Source organism: Microcaecilia unicolor, chromosome 3 (assembly GCF_901765095.1).
Source record: "Microcaecilia unicolor chromosome 3, aMicUni1.1, whole genome shotgun sequence".
NCBI lineage: Eukaryota > Metazoa > Chordata > Amphibia > Gymnophiona > Siphonopidae > Microcaecilia > Microcaecilia unicolor.
In genome coordinates, this window is record NC_044033.1 from 184401355 (window position 1) to 184418580 (window position 17226).

General features: G+C 46.2%; 1 protein-coding gene across 1 annotated transcript in view; it reads left to right on the forward strand.

Annotated features, from left to right (window-relative positions):
• Nucleotides 1–13786, forward strand: part of DGKA (diacylglycerol kinase alpha) — a 90201-nt gene extending 76415 nt beyond the window's left edge. Inside the window, exons 21-24 of the mRNA XM_030196737.1 lie at nucleotides 204–396; nucleotides 1607–1727; nucleotides 11182–11242; nucleotides 11952–13786. Of these exons, the coding sequence (XP_030052597.1) occupies nucleotides 204–396; nucleotides 1607–1727; nucleotides 11182–11242; nucleotides 11952–12032 (456 nt within the window). The 3' untranslated portion in view covers nucleotides 12033–13786. The remainder of the gene's footprint in view (nucleotides 1–203; nucleotides 397–1606; nucleotides 1728–11181; nucleotides 11243–11951) is intronic.
• Nucleotides 13787–17226: the final 3440 nt, after the last annotated feature.

Genomic DNA, 17226 nt, shown 5'->3' on the forward strand with positions numbered 1-17226 from the left:
ATATTTTGTGTTACAGAAGTCACAAGAAATAAAGTTCATGGTTCAGTAGGCTCATTTAATGTGGATTCAGATAGAGCTAGGATCTAAGATGCAGGAGAGAGCTGCTGGGCTAAAAAATAAAAATAAAAGTCGAGGGAGCAATGAGGATAAGAGTTGGTTTAGGAGTATAACCTTATTCTTTCATGTGCTTCCTATGCTCTCAGTGCTGCGGGATGTCCCTGGACCTCAATAGCTTGTCATTGGAAGGCATTGCCATCCTGAATATTCCCAGCATGCATGGCGGTTCCAACCTCTGGGGAGAGACAAAGAAATCTCTAGGGGAGGCACGGAACCCCTCCCGCCAGAGTCTGCCAGAAGTGATCACCAACCCCGAGACCCTCAAATCATGTGTACAAGGTGAGAACAGTCATGGATGTGAGGTACAGAGTCCTACATGCGATTGGAGGGGTTCTAGGAAGGAAGGTTGGGACTGGGAATGAAGGGGGTACATCCTCTAAAGGGCAAACTACTAATTCCCCTCAGGTCACACTCACTGCAAACAGAATCCCTAGGCTTCTGGGGTTCATGTGTATTTCTTAATTCCATGCCTTCTGTTTTTAATTAAAATAAGGCTGCTTGTATCACCTCCCAAATTAGTACTCACCAACCACCCGCAATTTTGAGAGAGATAAAAGACTATGAGGGCCAGCATATGAGAAAGGCAATTCTTTATTATTCTACTTACCAATTACAAATACATTTCTCAGGACAGAATCATACAGTAACATAACTGGATGTTATTCTGTTCTCATCTCCCAAAATATTCTTCTGAGAGGATAGTTTAAATACCTGTTTCAGACAATAGTTCCTTCTCTGCAAGACTGTCTTTCTCAGGGCTTATCTGATTTCCAAGTTCTGGCAACATCTTACTGTTTACTAGTCTCTTCCCAGGCCTGTTTGTAGGAGTACCATAAATTCCAGGAATCATGCAGGCTCATCAATCTTTAACTCAGAATCCTATATCTCTGACAGACTCCAGAGTTTACAGACTTTATCAATCTCTAACCTTTTAACCCATTCCACAATGCATAACTTGTGCTCATAATTTCTTCATCTCCCCCCTTGAAGATCCTATAAAGAGCTTCACTTATATTAAGTTTGTGACCTTGATATTACAGAAAACATAGATCACAACCTAGTCCTGCACCTAGGACTTATCTCACCTTTATTTTGTTAATTTAATCTACATATCCTGTGTTAGTGCTCCGGCCGCAGGCTGGCTTGGGTTACAGGCCATTCAGATTCCCTTAGCAGGAGGAAAATCCAGTTCCTGTCTTTTACCCGTCATGGCATACGACCTCATGAGCACTAAAGGGCGATTTCAGTTTCTTGCATAAGTGTCTAAATCTTAGTCACATTATTAAGATCGGGGAGTCACAATTCATGCCAACTGTATAGTATTGGGTTATATATACTTCTCATCTCATTGAAATCCTTGTGGCTTGTGAAAGGAAGCCTGAGATTGCACCCCTGCCCCAGTTTCCCATATCTTTTGCTGGAGGCATTAAAGAGTTCTGTGTTCCACTGGCTGAAGATTGAGGTGCTCACATCTCCTCCTCTTTTCCAGACCTGAGTGATAAACGCTTGGAAGTTGTTGGACTTGAAGGCGTTATTGAGATGGGACAGATTTACACGGGATTGAAGAGTGCCGGCAAACGACTGGCAAGTTGCTCGGAGATCATCATCCGGTGAGTGCCACTCTCTCAACTGTATACTGGTTCTCTTCTGCCTTTTCAAAAATGCCCAGCACATGATTGGCAGGCACTAAACCAGTATCTTACCATTTACCAGAAGGAGAATCAAAAATAGAAGTTGCTTAGCTGTAACAGTAGTTCTCCTAGGACAGATGATCTTGCAGCCGCATAAGTGAAGCGACTCACTAGTGACGTCACTGACCCAGACCAGTATCAAAGCTTAAAAGCTGTTATATACAAAAGTTGAAGTACGCATGCACACATATTCCCGCCTTAGTACAGTAATATAACATCAATCAGTCATGGCCCCCTTTCAGTTTACTGTAATAGCTGACGGCAGCTAAGGGAGAATGGGAGGGATTGCATGGCTGCAAGATCATCTGTCCAAGGAGAACTACCGTTACAGGTAAGCAACTTCTATTTCTCCCTGGACAGAGTTATCTTGCAGTCACACAAGTGAACACGCCCTAGCTGCACAGGTAGCAGATCACGAAGAGACTTTAAATAATCTTACTAGTGCAAAATATCAGCATGTTGAGAAAAACAAGAAAAAATTATATATCTAATATAATAATTTGCACCTCCAACGTTCTGAAGCTGACTCCATGGCAGTGAAGCTGTGTAGTTTTCCTGGGGTTCGTAATCGCCCCACCCTCGAGGGAACTCTGTATAATTGCCAGCCCCCTCAACTCCCTCCCTCCCTCTCGCTCTCTCTGCCTTCCAAGCATGACCTGTCCTCCAGCAGCCCCTCGCCTTCCTAAGTGCTGGCTGTATTTTAAAAATTCTAACCTTGGGGTGCAGCGTCCACAGTGAAGGTGAGCGGCGCTTCACACTGCCTTCGCATGTGTCTTAGCTCTGCCTCTGGTCCCGCCCTCATTTCCTGTTTCCTGAAGGGTGAATGGTGGTAGGTAGGAGAAGTGTATTTGATATCCCTTCTGGACAATGGAAAGCACCCAGATGTCCGTTGTTATGAGAGACCAGGCCTGTGCGAAAAATTGAACTCAACCCCCCCCACTGGTATTTAAATTGTGAGAGTAGGGTCAAAAAGCAAGAGCTGGTTTTGGTGTCAGAGAGGTAATTGGCTTAATCTCTTTTCTCTGTATGATCATTTTTGTTCTTGAGATCTGTTTTGTTTGTTGTTTTTGTAATTGGAGTTGTATCTGTTATAGGGATATTGCCTCCAAAGGCTGTATCTTTTCTTGGGTGTGTAATAAGAAGATTTGTTGTACAAATTTCTACTGTGATCCAGGTTATCATCTTCTAGTGTGTCAAGTGTTGTGCAGTCCTGTTTAATGTTATCAGTGATCTCTTTGAGCCTATCTCCGAATAAGTTGTCTCCTGTGGAAGTCACACCTGCAACTCAATTGTGTACATCATCACGGAGAGCTGATGTTTTCAACCAGGCTAAACGTCTAGAAGAGATAACTACAGCAGCTCCCCTAATTGAGGTGTCATAGGAGTCGTGAGCTGCACAAATCAAGCAAGCTGCAGTTTCTTCAAGGTCCTGAAGAGCTAAGCTTATGGGAGGTTGTGCATTTGGTGATAGACTATCAACCAACTTTAGTAATGTGTCCAGAATAGTAAACTGGTAGCCTATGTAGTGAAATATGTGTAATCCAATAGGGGTATTTGTGTAATTCAATACAAGTATTTAACATGGTATTTTGGTGCATTCGCTTTCCAAGCAAATGCATCAACTTCATATCTTTAGTAGGAAGAAAGTTGAAATGATCCCTCAGGCTCTTATGCTTCCTCATAGCTGAGTGAACCACTATGGAATGACAAACTGTGGTTTGTCAAAGCCTAAGCTTTTTTTTAGTGGGTCTTGTAGTAAAAGGAGTGTTCCAGAGAAGCTTGTTCTGATCTACAAAAAACCAAACAAACTACAGGCATTACACTATAAGGATGCTCCAAAAGCTATGATTTCTTTTGGAGCATCCTTATAGTGTAATGCCTGTAGTTTGTTTGGTTTTTTTTTTTTACCTTAGATCAGGCTGAGCTGTAGACTGGATATTTAAAGCTGATGCCAGTTTTAATAAAAACGTAGGATATAAGGTATCCTCCGGTTGGGAGGATTTTGAAGGTGGTGGTGGAGATGGGTCTGAAGGTAGTCCAGGTGTGTTATCACTGTGATCCAGTGAGGTGAAGCCCTGGCAAGAGGATTTGAAGCGCCTGGAGAAGATTCGTCATCAGAAATAACTTCAGCTGCCATGGAATCTGACGTTGATATGGACCGCGAGCATTTCCTATTTAAAGTAGGAGGACCGGAGTTGTTCGAGAGTTGGCTGTCACAGCTTGAGAAACTTCAGAGTGTTGCTGGTGACCTGGGTTTTGCTGAGGTTGATACTGTATTGAAAAGAGCCACAGCATTTGAAGAAGGTCCTGAGAATTTTCTTTATGCAGCAATTGTGCAGAGAAAACGTCTAATTGGTGAGTGGACGTAAGAAAAGGAACAGATGGTTGCAATTGAGATGATTGCTGCACATTAATCGAATCAGCTTGATTATTGTGGTGCAATTGAAGAGATTGGTTATACTACTACTACTACTACTACTACTTGACATTTCTAGAGCGCTACTAGGGTTACGCAGCGCTGTACAGTTTAACAAAGAAGGACAGTCCCTGCTCAAAGGAGCTTACAATCTAAAGGACGAAATGTCAAATTGGGGCAGTCTAGATTTCCTGAATAGAGGTAAGTGGTTAGGTGCCGAAGGCGATATTGAAAAGGTGGGCTTTGAGCAAGGATTTGAAGATGGGCAGGGAGGGGGCCTGGCGTATGAGCTCAGGGAGTTTATTCCAAGCATGGGGTGAGGCAAGGCAGAAAGGGCGAAGCCTGGAGTTGGTTATCCTGGGAGAGAGAGTAGTGCGAGGAATAAGAGGACGACGTATGCTCTTGGTACCAAACTAATGATGAATTTCTTCGGTGCCGATGAGGAAAGGTAGAGCCACTGTGGTGCCGATGTTTAAAAGAGGAGCTATGACAGTGATGATGTGCAGGAAGGGAACAATGACGGTGCTGGTGAGAAGAGGAATAGTCTTGATGTCTGTGAAGCTGTCAGTGCCAATGTTTCTGATGAACCATGTCGGTGCCAAGAATTCTTTGATGAAGTGTCTAGATGATGTGTCTGCTTTGCAGGAGATTGCATCAACTCCAAGATTGGAGCTTGCATTGTGACGTCTGCATGTTGTGTCTTGGTGCCAATTGAAGTGTCGGGACACAGGGAATGCTCCAAAGGCACAGGAGTCTGCAGATCCTGAAAACCACTTTGTATATTTGTGGTTATAGCAGGTTCCTATGTTTCGTCCATGTCAATATGTTTTCGCTTTGCCAAAGCCTTCTTACCAACTGGTTTAGTAGTTGACTGAGGTTCAACCATTACTTCTTATTTTTAGATCTCTTATCTTTCTTGTCCTCGGGAGCATCTTGACACACAGAGGACAATTTGAATCCAAATGTTCTGTGCCAAGGCAGTGAATACGCTGATCGTGAGGATCAGAGTTTGACATTTTGTTTGTACAGTTAGAGCAGCATTTAAAACCCTGATTTTTTTGAAGACATATTTGGAAATAAAGCTGAAGCTAAATCAAACTCCATTAAAGAAGAATAATGATGAAAAAAAATAAGAAAACAACTAAAAACTAATAAATGATGGGAAAAAAATTATCTGACAGGACACCGAGTCACAAAAGGTCTGACCATTACCGAGGAAAGAATAAAACTGAAAGGGAGCAGCGACTGATTGATGTTATTTTACTGTACTAAGGCAGGAATATGTGCGCATGTGTAGTTCAGATTTTATATGTAAAAGCTTTTAAGCTTGGGTACTGGTTCAGGTCAGTGACGTTAACAGGGAGTCACTTGTTTGGTTGCAAGATAACTCTGTCCAGAGAGAACTATTAATTTCAACTGTTCTTTAATACAAACAAATGAAATAGGCACTTACAACATAGGTGCCAGCTCTGCAGGTGCCTGAGCACCCCTAATATTTTTTTCCTGTAAGTCTTTAGATCTGGGGCAGCAAGCTCCATGCTGCACAGCTACAGGAAAACACAGGAAGGAAGTTCTTCCATATCCTAGCAACTGCTCCCTCCTCCCCCTGCAGCTTGCCCAATAGACTGCAGGGAGTTGCTGTAGCTTAGCAGCAGTGTTACCAGGTGGGCGGTTTTACCGCCCAATTGGGCGGTTTTCCGCGACCCGCCGCGGAAATTTTTGCCCGCGGCGGGTTGTGGTTTTTTGGGCTTCTTTTTTTTTTTCTTTTGGGCGGTTTTCAGGCGGGTTTTTCGGCCGTGGGGGGCGGGGTTAGTGACGTTCTGGGCGGGGTCGATGACGGGGGAGGCGGGGGCCGATGACGAGGGGGGCGGGGCCGATGACGAGGGGGGCGGGGCCGATGACTGCGGGGGCGGGGTTGACTGCGGGGGCGGGGTGATGATGCGGGGGTGGGGGTGTCAGGGGCAGGGTTTGAGTTTGGTTGGGTTTTGGGCTGGATTTAGGCTGGTTTGGGTGGGAAAAAAATTTTCCACCTGGCAACCCTGCTTAGCAACTGCCAGTGGGGAAAGGAGATCAGACACTGATATATGGAACAGACAGATTCAGATAACTTTATTGGCATGACAATTTTACCTCTAGCGGTTAGGCGGAAAAAAAAATAGAGAAGTACTAGGAGGAATAAAGGGGACTAGAATAAAGGGGGCTAGGAAGGGTGACGGAATTTAAAGGGTTTACTGGCTGGAAGAGAGAAATGTCGGAAGAAGCAGAAAGGAGCTGTAAAGGGGCTGGGTGATAGGGACAGGGACTGATAGTGGAGCTGTGGGAAAAGACTAGAGTAGACACAAGCTGTGAGGGTAAGAGGGAGAGCATGAGCAGGTGGGACAAGGTTGCTAGCAGAAGGAGACATGATCTGGGAGAAGGAAGAGCACGCAGGGAGACAAAAGCTGCAGACAGAATTGTGTTGAACTTCAAAAAGAACTGTTGAGGAAAAGGGAGGTTATGGTGGAAAGAACAGATATGAAGGTGAGGAGTGGAGGAAGGAGTAAGAATATAAGAAAATGAGATGAGAGAAGCTTTAGAGAGAAACATGGAGAGACAAATATATATGGAGGAAATAGAAATTATGATAACATTAGTTAAAAAAGGCCCGTTTCTGACACAAATGAAACGGGCGCTAGCAAGGTTTTCCTTGGAGTGTGTATGTTTGACAGAGTGTGTGTGAGAATGATTGTGTGAGAGAGAGAGAGTGAATGTGCGAGTGTGTGTGTGTGACAGAGAGAGAGTAAGACTGGGTGCGAGTGTGTCTGTGAGAGAGAGAGTGTGTGTGATTCTCCTCTCTCCCCTGCCCAGCCACCCAGCGATTCTCCTCTCTCCCCTGCCTGCAACCCTACCTCACAGGCATGAAGCCAGAGACCAGGGCCAATAAGTGAAGGTCATGTGATGGTGGAAGGAGGAGGGACCAGACAAGCCCTGCTGAGTGTGAGCAAGGGGAACCAATGAGCTTAGAGTTATGCAGGAAGTAAGACTACTACTACTTAACATTTCTAGAGCGCTACAAGGGTTACGCAGCGCTGTACAAATTAACGAATAAGGACGGTCCCTGCTCAGAAGAGCTTACATTCTAAAAGACGAAATGTCAAGTTGGGGTAGATGAGATTTCCTGAGAAGAGATGAAGTGATTAGGTGCCGAAGGCGACATTGAAGAGGTGGGCTTTGAGCAATGATTTGAAGATGGGTAGGGAGGGGGCCTGGCGTATGGGCTCACGGAGTTTGTTCCAAGCATGGGGTGAGGCGAGGCAGAAAGGGCGAAGCCTAGAGTTGGCGGTGGTGGAGAAGGGTACTGAAAGGAGGGATTTGTCTTGAGAGCGGAGGTTACGGGTAGGGACGTAAGGGGAGATGAGGGTAGAGAGGTAAGGAGGGGCTGCAGATCGAGTGCATTTGTAGGTGAGTAGGAGAAGCTTGAACTGTATTCGGTATCTGGTGGGAAGCCAGTGAAGTGACTTGAGGAGAGGGGTGATATGAGTATATCGGTTAAGGCGGAAGATAAGACGTGCGGCAGAGTTCTGAATGGACTGAAGGGGGGATAGATGGCTAAGTGGGAGGCCGGTGAGGAGTAGGTTGCAGTAGTCAAGGCGAGAATGGATGAGAGATCGGGTGGTGTGCTCGGAGAGGAAGGGGCGAATTTTGCTAATGTTATAGAGGAAGAAGCGACAGGTCTTGGCTATCTGCTGGATATGCGCAGAGAAGGAGAGGGAGGAGTCGAAGATGACACCGAGGTTGCGGGCAGATGAGACGGGGACGATGAGGGTGTTATCAACTGAGATAGAGAGTGAAGGGAGAGGAGAAGTGGGTTTGGGTGGGAAAACAATAAGTTCAGTCTTCAGGTGGCGGTTGGACATCCAGGCAGCAATGTCGGATAAGCAGGCCGATACCTTGGCCTGGGTTTCCGCAGTGATTTCTGGTGTGGAGAGATACAGCTGGGTGTCGTCAGCATAAAGATGATAGTGGAAACCATGAGAAGAGATCAGGGAGCCTAAGGAAGAGGTGTAGATTGAGAAAAGAAGGGGCCCAAGGACAGAGCCTTGAGGAACTCCAACAGAGAGCGGGATAGGGGAGGAGGACGAACCATGAGAGTGTACTCTGAAGGTACGGTGGGAGAGATAGGAGGAGAACCAGGAGAGGACAGAGCCCTGGAATCCAAAGGAGGACAGTGTGTCAAGAAGTAGGTTGTGATTGACAGTGTCGAAAGCGGCGGATAGGTCGAGGAGGATGAGAATGGAGTAGTGACCTTTGGATTTGGCAAGGAACAGGTCATTGCAGACCTTAGATAGTGCCGTTTCTGTCGAGTGTAGGGGGCGAAAGCCGGATTGGAGCGGATCGAGGATGGCATGAGTGGAGAGAAAATCAATGCAACGGCTGTGAATGGCGCGTTCAAGTATCTTGGAGAGGAAGGGTAGGAGGGAAATGGGGCGGTAGTTGGAGGGACAGGTAGGGTCAAGTGATGGTTTTTTGAGGAGTGGTGTGACCATAGCATGCTTGAAGGTGTCCGGGACAGTTGCAGTGGAGAGAGAGAGGTTGAGGATATGACAGATGGTGGGGGTGATAGTAGGAGTGATGGTGATAAGTAAGTTGGTGGGGATGGGGTCTGAGGAACAGGTGGTGGATTTCGAGATGGAGAGGAGATGGGCGGTTTCCTCTTCGGTGATAGCAGGAAAAGAGGAGAAGGAGGCCTGGGTAGGTTGGTTGAGAGAGTGGGTTATAGGCTGAAGAGGAGGAGAAGGTTTGGTGGTGAATTCGAGGTTGATCTTCTGGACCTTGTCACGGAAGTAGTCGGCCAGAGATTGAGGAGAGAGTGAGGGGGGGTGGGAGCGGAGGGCACTTTGAGGAGGGAATTGAGGGTGGCGAAGAGACGACGTGGGTTAGAGCTGAGGGAGTTAGTTAGTTGGGTGTAATAGTCCTGTTTAGCGAGGACTAGGGAGGATTGGAAGGAGGATAGCATGAATTTGAAGTGAATGAAGTCAGTGTGGGCGCGAGATTTCCTCCAGAGGCGTTCAGCCGAACGGGCGCAGGAGCGAAGGTAACGGGTGCAAGGGGTCAGCCAGGGCTGGGGATTGGTACGCCTTGTGGGACGGGAGATGAACGGTGCAAGGGTGTCTAGAGCAGAGGAGAGAGTGGCATTGTAAGTGGAGACAGCTATGTCAACAGATTTGGAGGACATGATGGAAGGGAGGAGATCAGAGATACTAGAGGATAAGGTGGGGGGGGGGGTCAACAGCCTGGAGATTTCTGGACGTAGTAGTTAGTGTTGGGCGAGATTGAGGCGGAGGGTGCTGAAGTGTGAATGTGATTAGGTGGTGGTCAGAGATAGGAAGAGCTGAAACGCAGAAATTGGACGGTGAGCAAGTAGAAGAGAGGCAGAGATCAAGACAGTGGTCAGATTTGTGAGTAGGGGTTGTGGGGCTCAGTTGGAGGTTGAAGGAGGAGGTAAGAGTGAGGAACTGAGAAACATAAGAGTCGGATGGGTTATCAGTGTGAATGTTGAAGTCACCAAGAATGAGGGATGGGGATGAGGGCTCAAGAAAAACGGAGAGCCAGGCATCGAAGTCGGTAAGGAAGGAAGGGAGGGATTTATCAGGGGGGCGGTAGATGACTGCAACTCTGAGTGGCAATGGGTGGAATAGACGGATGGAGTGAACTTCAAAGGATGAGAAGCAGTGAGACTGAGGTAGGTGGAGAGGTTGAAAACTGCAGGAGGGGGAAAGTAGTAGCCCGACGCCGCCACCGCGGCCAGTTGGGCGGGGCGAATGGGAGAAAAGATAACCACCGTGGCATAGGGCTGCGATTGAGGCAGAGTCGTCAGGGGTGAGCCAGGTTTCATTTAGGGCGAGCAGTTGAAGGGAATGGGAGATGAAGAGATCGTGGGTGAAGGGAAGTTTGTTGCAGATCGAGTGGGCGTTCCACAGGGTGCACGAGAAGGGGAGGGAGGAGGGGGGAGGAGGGGAATAGAGATGAGATTGGAGAAATTGTGGGGACGTTTGCATAGATGAGATGAGGACGAGGACAGGTGTGGGGGACCTGGGTTGGGGTTGATGTCACCCGCGGATAGCAGAAGGAGCAAGAGAGTGCAGAGAAGGGTGGGTGAGGAAGGGCGACGAAGGCGACGAAGACGGGATGCGCTTAGGAGGAAAGGGGAAGGGTTCATGGCAGGAAGGAGGTGTTGAAGGTTCAGAGCTAGGAAGGAGGAGGACGACAGTAGGGATGGTGAGGTGGTGGAGTACAGGGGTAGGTAGGGTATTGCAGTAGTGAGCAGGACGGAAGAGGACAGGGATGGGTAGTGAGATCGTGTGGTATACAGCGGTGGGAGGGGGAAAAGATTAGGGAGGGACAGGGCAAGGAATAGGATGTGAATGGGGGCCATGAGTAGTGACTGAGGTGTTCACAGGGCAGGTGGGTGGGCTGGGAGACAGGCAGGTGAGGGTGAGCAGTTGGGCAGGGAGTGATGAGTTGGGAGTGATGAGTTGGTAGGAAGATGGGCTGGGATGAAGGCAGGTGTAAGGGTGGGTGGTAGTCAGTCAGTCAGGTGATTGGCTAGTAGGCAGGTTGAGTGGCAACTGGTAGTTCAAAATACAGCTGGACTACAAATGCATATCAGCCCCGTGTACACACAAACTGGGGGCAAATGCTGGTCTCATCCAGTGAATGCTGCAGGTCTCTGTCTGGTGCTTTTCTCCACAGCTGCAGTGATACTGTTGAGTTCTACCATGGTGGGAGAGGAGGTGAATGTGAGTTGACTTATGTATGAACCTCATGTGGTAGGAGCTTGAACGTCTGCAAGCTCCTTTCAACTCCTCATGTGTAGCATGAGTAATGTATGTTCAGACTGCCATTTCAGGAGGAGAATACTCCCATCTGACACCTGTTTCTCTGCTTGTAATGCTTTCATTACCACTGTTTTCACAGGACACTCAAACACCTCCCCATGCAGATCGATGGAGAGCCCTGGATGCAGCCACCCTGCACGGTAAGAGGCATTCACCTCAATCCCTCTGAGATACAGAGGAGACAGTCCGCTGAGTTCAGGATCTGTCAGGGGCAGTCTGCCCACTGTGACCGGTGTCTCTTGCCTTCTGTTCGTAGGACCTGTCAAGGGGATCTTGCCATCTGGGCTCAAAATCTCTCATTACTACAACGTATCGCTCCTGTAATGTTACTATATGTACACAGCACTATACATCTACAGGGGGATCATGCATATTGGGCTCATATCTTATACATTTTTAGGGCATCAGTCCCTTGTAATGAGACTTCCCTGATCTCGTAATGTAATATCCTTTTCCCTTCCTGGAACAAGGTAACTCCGTGTCTTAGTATTAGTGTGCTATTCTCCAAATGAAGGGCTGACATACTCATCGTAAAAGGGCATGTGCTGATGGGCACCCTTCTTGACAACCCTTTATGATAGCCTAACAGTGGGAAGGGGGAAAAAGAGGGCACACTGGAAGGCTGCAAGCATGTGAACCCAAAAGTGAATGGGGGAAAACAGAAAACACCCTTTGCTCACGGCACTGTTCTGTGACTGCCCTCCTCCACCCTTGGGTCTCTTATACTATGTGTCTTACACACCTGAAGAAGTTTATTAATGAATCTATACTGTGACTTTCCTTCCTCAAAATAAATAAAAAAAAAATCCTAATGTATGTCTTTCTCTATCCAAAAAACTTCTTTTTCAGATTAAAATAACTCACAAGAACCAGGCTCCAATGATAATGGCTCCTCCCCCACGGTCTTCCAGCTTCTTCTCCCTCAAATAAGGCACACAGGCACCTTTCTGCTACTTCACATTCAGCAAGGAGGGAGCAGACTGTATCCAATTATTATTCTGAAGATCTCTCCTGGCAAGAGCTGGGACCCATCCCTCACCCCCAGGAGATCTGCCCCTGGAAGGAGCTGGGATCTTCTCCTCAGCACCAGGAGATCTGACCCTGGAAGGAGTTGAGATCCTCTCTTCAGGATCAGGAGATGTGTACCCTGGAAGGATTTGGGATCCTCCCCTCACAAGCAACGGGAAAAACAGGCAGCAGCTGTAATTCTTGCAAAGTGGATGCTCTGTTTTTTAAATTCCATGTGGAGACTTGCCATGGTTTAGAACGACACCACTTTTCGAATTCACAGCCATCAAGAAAATGTAGCTGGCCGTGCTTTTCTCAGCCTCTCCCCCCCCCCCCCCCCCCCCCCACACACACAAACACACTCTCTCTTCCCCTGCCCAGATAGATATTTTGCTGTAGGCTCTGTCACTTTCAGTTTACTGGTAACAATTTTTCTCCCTTTTATTTGGGTTTTCACATGTACGTACAGCATTCAGCCCTGAGGGAGGGGGGAGAGGGTGCATTGCTGTCAACCACATGTCATTCATGACTTTCAACCCAGTACAACTACAGGCCAGCCCTAAATACCTCATTTCTTCTGGACATCAATGCTTAAATTTTATGTTAGTGTGCGAGATTAGGATAATTTGGTGGAAAATGCCTTCCAGTGTGAGGCGAGTATTATTCTGATGTTCCTTGGGCTTGAATTATCTTGTGTTTTCCTGCCTTTGAAATGCTTCTGTCAGCCATGAACCTCGTTCCAGATCTAGGACACACCATGTATGACAGGAATTACAAATGCCTTTCTTACAATAACCATCTAATAAGTTATTTCTGTGTTCAAACTGTAACGCAATAGTTAGATGAATAGTGGCTGAATTTTACTGCTCTTTGGAGAATGTTTAGCCCTGCCCCAAATCTTCACCCAAACTAAAACATATGTGTGGCAATATAGCAGCTTACATGGCCAAATGTAATCTATAAAAGTACCAGCAGTTTTCAGAAATCACTTACAGTATGTGGGTGACACCTGCTGCTGATTGCATGAATGCTTGTGAATATTGGGCCCAGTGAGTATGTACAAGGTGTGTTGGCATGCATGTGATTTAAGAATGAGGCTGTGCATTGAAACCTGACCCTGGAATTGTAGTAGTTTTGCCCAGAGAGCAAAGGAGTCCTTTGAGCAATAAGAGCACAGCTGGTCCTGTACATTTCTGTTCCAGATGCAATCTGAAACCATGATTTCACTGGTGAAACAGCTCTGACCCATAGTGTCTATGTTTGGCCAATGTGTCCAGCAGACAGCACAGATTTGAAGGGAAGCCTTTTGCAATGATTTATAGGCTATTTATTCCAAAAACATGTAGGATCTCTCTCTTTGCCCCTTTTCTATCTGGGAGTCATTCCACGCCTTTCCAAAAACAAAATGTTCTGCTTAGCTGACTGAATAAATTACACACTGGCTGAAACAATCAGCTACAAGTTTTAATTTAAAAAAAATGGGAGGAAAATAGATTCTCGTGTTCAAATCCCCACACTTCAAAGGAAAAACAACAATCATAGGACCAAAAAAAAATCCCATAATTCATACAGAATGGTGTAAAACTCAATTGAAACAATAGGGTTCATTCCAAAAGTTTAAACAGTAATGACCACTCTAGTGTCCCACAATACTCTTTAAATGTAAATGCCAATCCCCCCCCACCCCACCCACCCAAAAAAAAAACTTTCAATAAAATCTGTGGGTTAAAGTTTATAGCTAATTGTTTCAACAAATGTATAATTCACTCAGAGGCCCTTTTACAAAGCTGCGTCAAAAAATGGGCTTAGCGCACCCTTATACCACAGCCGGAAAATGGCTGATTTTCCATTTTGTGATTTTATGGCTATGCGCTAATGTATCTCAGTGGAGATAGTTCTGCTCTAACCCCTCCAGCAGGGCAGGACTTATCTGAGAAGGGGAGGGGGGGCTCTAGGCAAACAAATGAGCTGGGTCTTCCATCATAGGAGCCCTGTGTGCAGTGGGTGCTGAGCACCCCCCCCCCCCCACCCCCAAATTGAGCAAACTTCTTCACTGTGTCCAGGAAAGGATCATTTGTGTTTGTATTTACCATCCCCAGTCTTTTTGAAAAGTTGGCACCTAATGCCTCCCATTTTAACGTTCAGTTTAATCTTCAAATATTTTTAAACACTCAGGAATATTGACAGAGGAGGAAGCAGCAGGTAAGACTGATCCTTCTTTCTGACTGGAGGAGGTGAGCTCTGATTCCCTCCCCCATTCCCCAACTACCACTTCTTTGTGGCGGCAGGTGGTTTATCAGCAGGGACGACCCAACCATCAGGCAAGGCTGGGCAGTCACTTAGGGCACTAGCTTCTGAGGGCAGCAAAGACCAGTTCTAACCAAAGCAAAATAATAAATCCTAAAAACTACAGAAACTCAAAGTATCAATGCATACTTTTAACTGCAGAAAGTAACATAGTAGGTGACGGCAGAAAAAGACCTGTACGGTCCATTCAGTCTGCCCAACAAGATAAACTCATATGCGCTACTTTATATGCATACCTGACCTTGATTTGTATCTAACATTTTCAGGGCACAGACCGTAAAAGTCTGCCCAGTACTAGCCACGCCTCCCAACCACCGGTACTACCACCCAATCTCCGCTAAGCTTATGAGGATCCATTCCTTCCGAACAGGATTCCTTTATGTTTATTCCAAGCATTTTTGAATTCCGTTACCATTTTCATCTCCACCACCTCCTGCAGGAGGGCACTCCAAGTATCCACCACTCTCTCCGTGAAAAAATACTTCCCGACATTTTTCACGAGGTCGCCCCCCTTTAATCTCACTTCATGTCCTCCAGTTCCACCGCCCTCCCGTCTCCGGAACAGGTTTGTTTGCGGATTAATACCCTTCAAATATTCAAACGTCTGCATCATATCACCCCTGTTTCTCCTTTCCTCCAGGTTATACACGTTCAGGTCAGCAAGTCTCTCCTCATACCTTTTGTAACGCAAATCCCATACCATCTTTGAACCTTTTCTTTGCACCACTTCAATTCTTTTTACATCCTTAGTAAGACATGGCCTCCAAAACTGAACACAATACTACAGGCAATTTTCAAATAACCCATTTACCTGGATAAACAACTTTTGGAAATTGTCCTCATTTGTGTGGGAGTGTAATATATAGTGAAGTTACTCACCTGTGGCAAGTGTTCTCTGAGGACAGCAGAACAGGTATCCATACACATAGGTGATGTCATCCCAAAGGAGCCGGTGTGGACACTGCCCAGTGCACTGCATTTTTAAGATGCTTTTGGTGGCCTCGCTGCACATACAAGAGTGCCTTCCCACCCAAAGCATGAGCACTTGACCCTCAGTAACATAAAACAGCTAAAAATAAAGAAGCAGCTCCAAGGAGAGGTGGGAGGGGTATAAGGATACCTGTCTTGCTGTCCTCGGAGAACATCCGCTACAGGTGAGTAACTTCACTTTCTCCAAGCACAAGCTAGACAGCAGTATCCTTACACTTGGGAATCCCTAGCTACCAGGCTCACTGACAACAACAACACTAGGACAACAGAGTCTCGCTATGGCAAGACTAACTTGAATCCAATTAACATTATATACAAAGTGGTTGTGGAGGTGCAGCCTGGAACAGAATAAAATGGGGCCCTAGGAGGGTGGAGTTGGATTCTAGACACCAAACAAATTCTGAAGGATTGTCTGGCCAAACTGATTATTGCATCAGGTATTCTGTTCAAGGCAGTAAGGAGATGTTGAATGTGTGGACCAAAGACCATTTCGCAACCTTGCAAATCTTCTCAATGGAGGCCGACTTCAAGTGGGTTACCAGCACAGCCATGGCTCATGATATGGCCCTCAAGAGTCAGCCCAACCTGAGAGAAAGAGGGTATGAAGTGCACTTTTGCCGGATGGGCTTGAGGTTTTGGAAAGAATGTTGGCAAGACAATTGACTGGTTAAGGTGGAACTCCAACACCACCTTAGGAAGAAACTTAGGATGCGTGCAGAGAACTATGGAATCTAGTGTAAGGTGGATTAGCTACTAGGGCCTGACGCTCATTGACTATAAGCTGAAGTGACCACCACAAAAAAAAAAAAAAAAAGATATTCCAGGTCAGGCACTTCAGATGACGGGAGTCTAGTGGCTCAAAAGGAGGTTTTTTTCAGCTGGGTAAGGATGACATTGAGATCCCATGACACAGTTGTAGGTTTGACAGTGAGCTTGATCTATATCAAACCTCTCATGAAGCGAGCAACTAGAGGCTGAACAGTGATGGACTCGTCCCCTACACAGTGGTGATGAGCACTGACTTCAGAAAGGTGCACTGTTACAGAGTTGGGTTTCAAGCCAGACTCCGAGTTGTACTCAAGCAGTTTTTTTTATACAGGACAAGTAAACTTTTCTGCATTTTTAAACATAGATAGAGGTCTATAAAATAATGAGTGGAGTGGAATGGGTAGACATGAATCGCTTGTTTACGCTTTCCAAAAAAATACTAGGGGGCACACAGTGAAGCTACAAAGTAGTAAATTTATAATGAATTGGAGAGAATATTTCTTCACTCAATGTGTAATTAAACTTTGGAATTCTTTGCCAGACTGTAGTAAAAGCAGTTAGCTTAGCGGGGTTTTAAAAAGTTTTGGATAGCTTCCTAAAAGAAAAGTCCATAAGCCATTATTAAAATGGACTTGGGGAAAATCCACTGCTTATTTCAAGGATAAGCAGCATAAATGTATTGTACTGTTTTGGGATCCTGCCACGTACTTGTAACTTAGATTGGCCACTGTTGGAAACAGGATACTGGGCTGTCCCAGTATGGCAATATTTATGTATTTAATACAGATGGGTCATGGTCAAGGCCCAGACACCCTACATACCAATTATGTGTGTCAGTGCTAGAAATCACTTGATTGCACTGGGTGCATCCTTGTAGCCACTGGGGGTCTTCTGGGGCATGGCAAAAGGAACACTGGCTAAATCAAAAGCCTCAATGATGAGACCAAAAATGGGCTTACCTCCAATTGAGCTTGGTGCTCTGACCTAAGAGGACCTTGGGAGCTGTGAAAATCAAAGAAAACGTAAAAGTGCCGAAACAGACTAAAAAAAA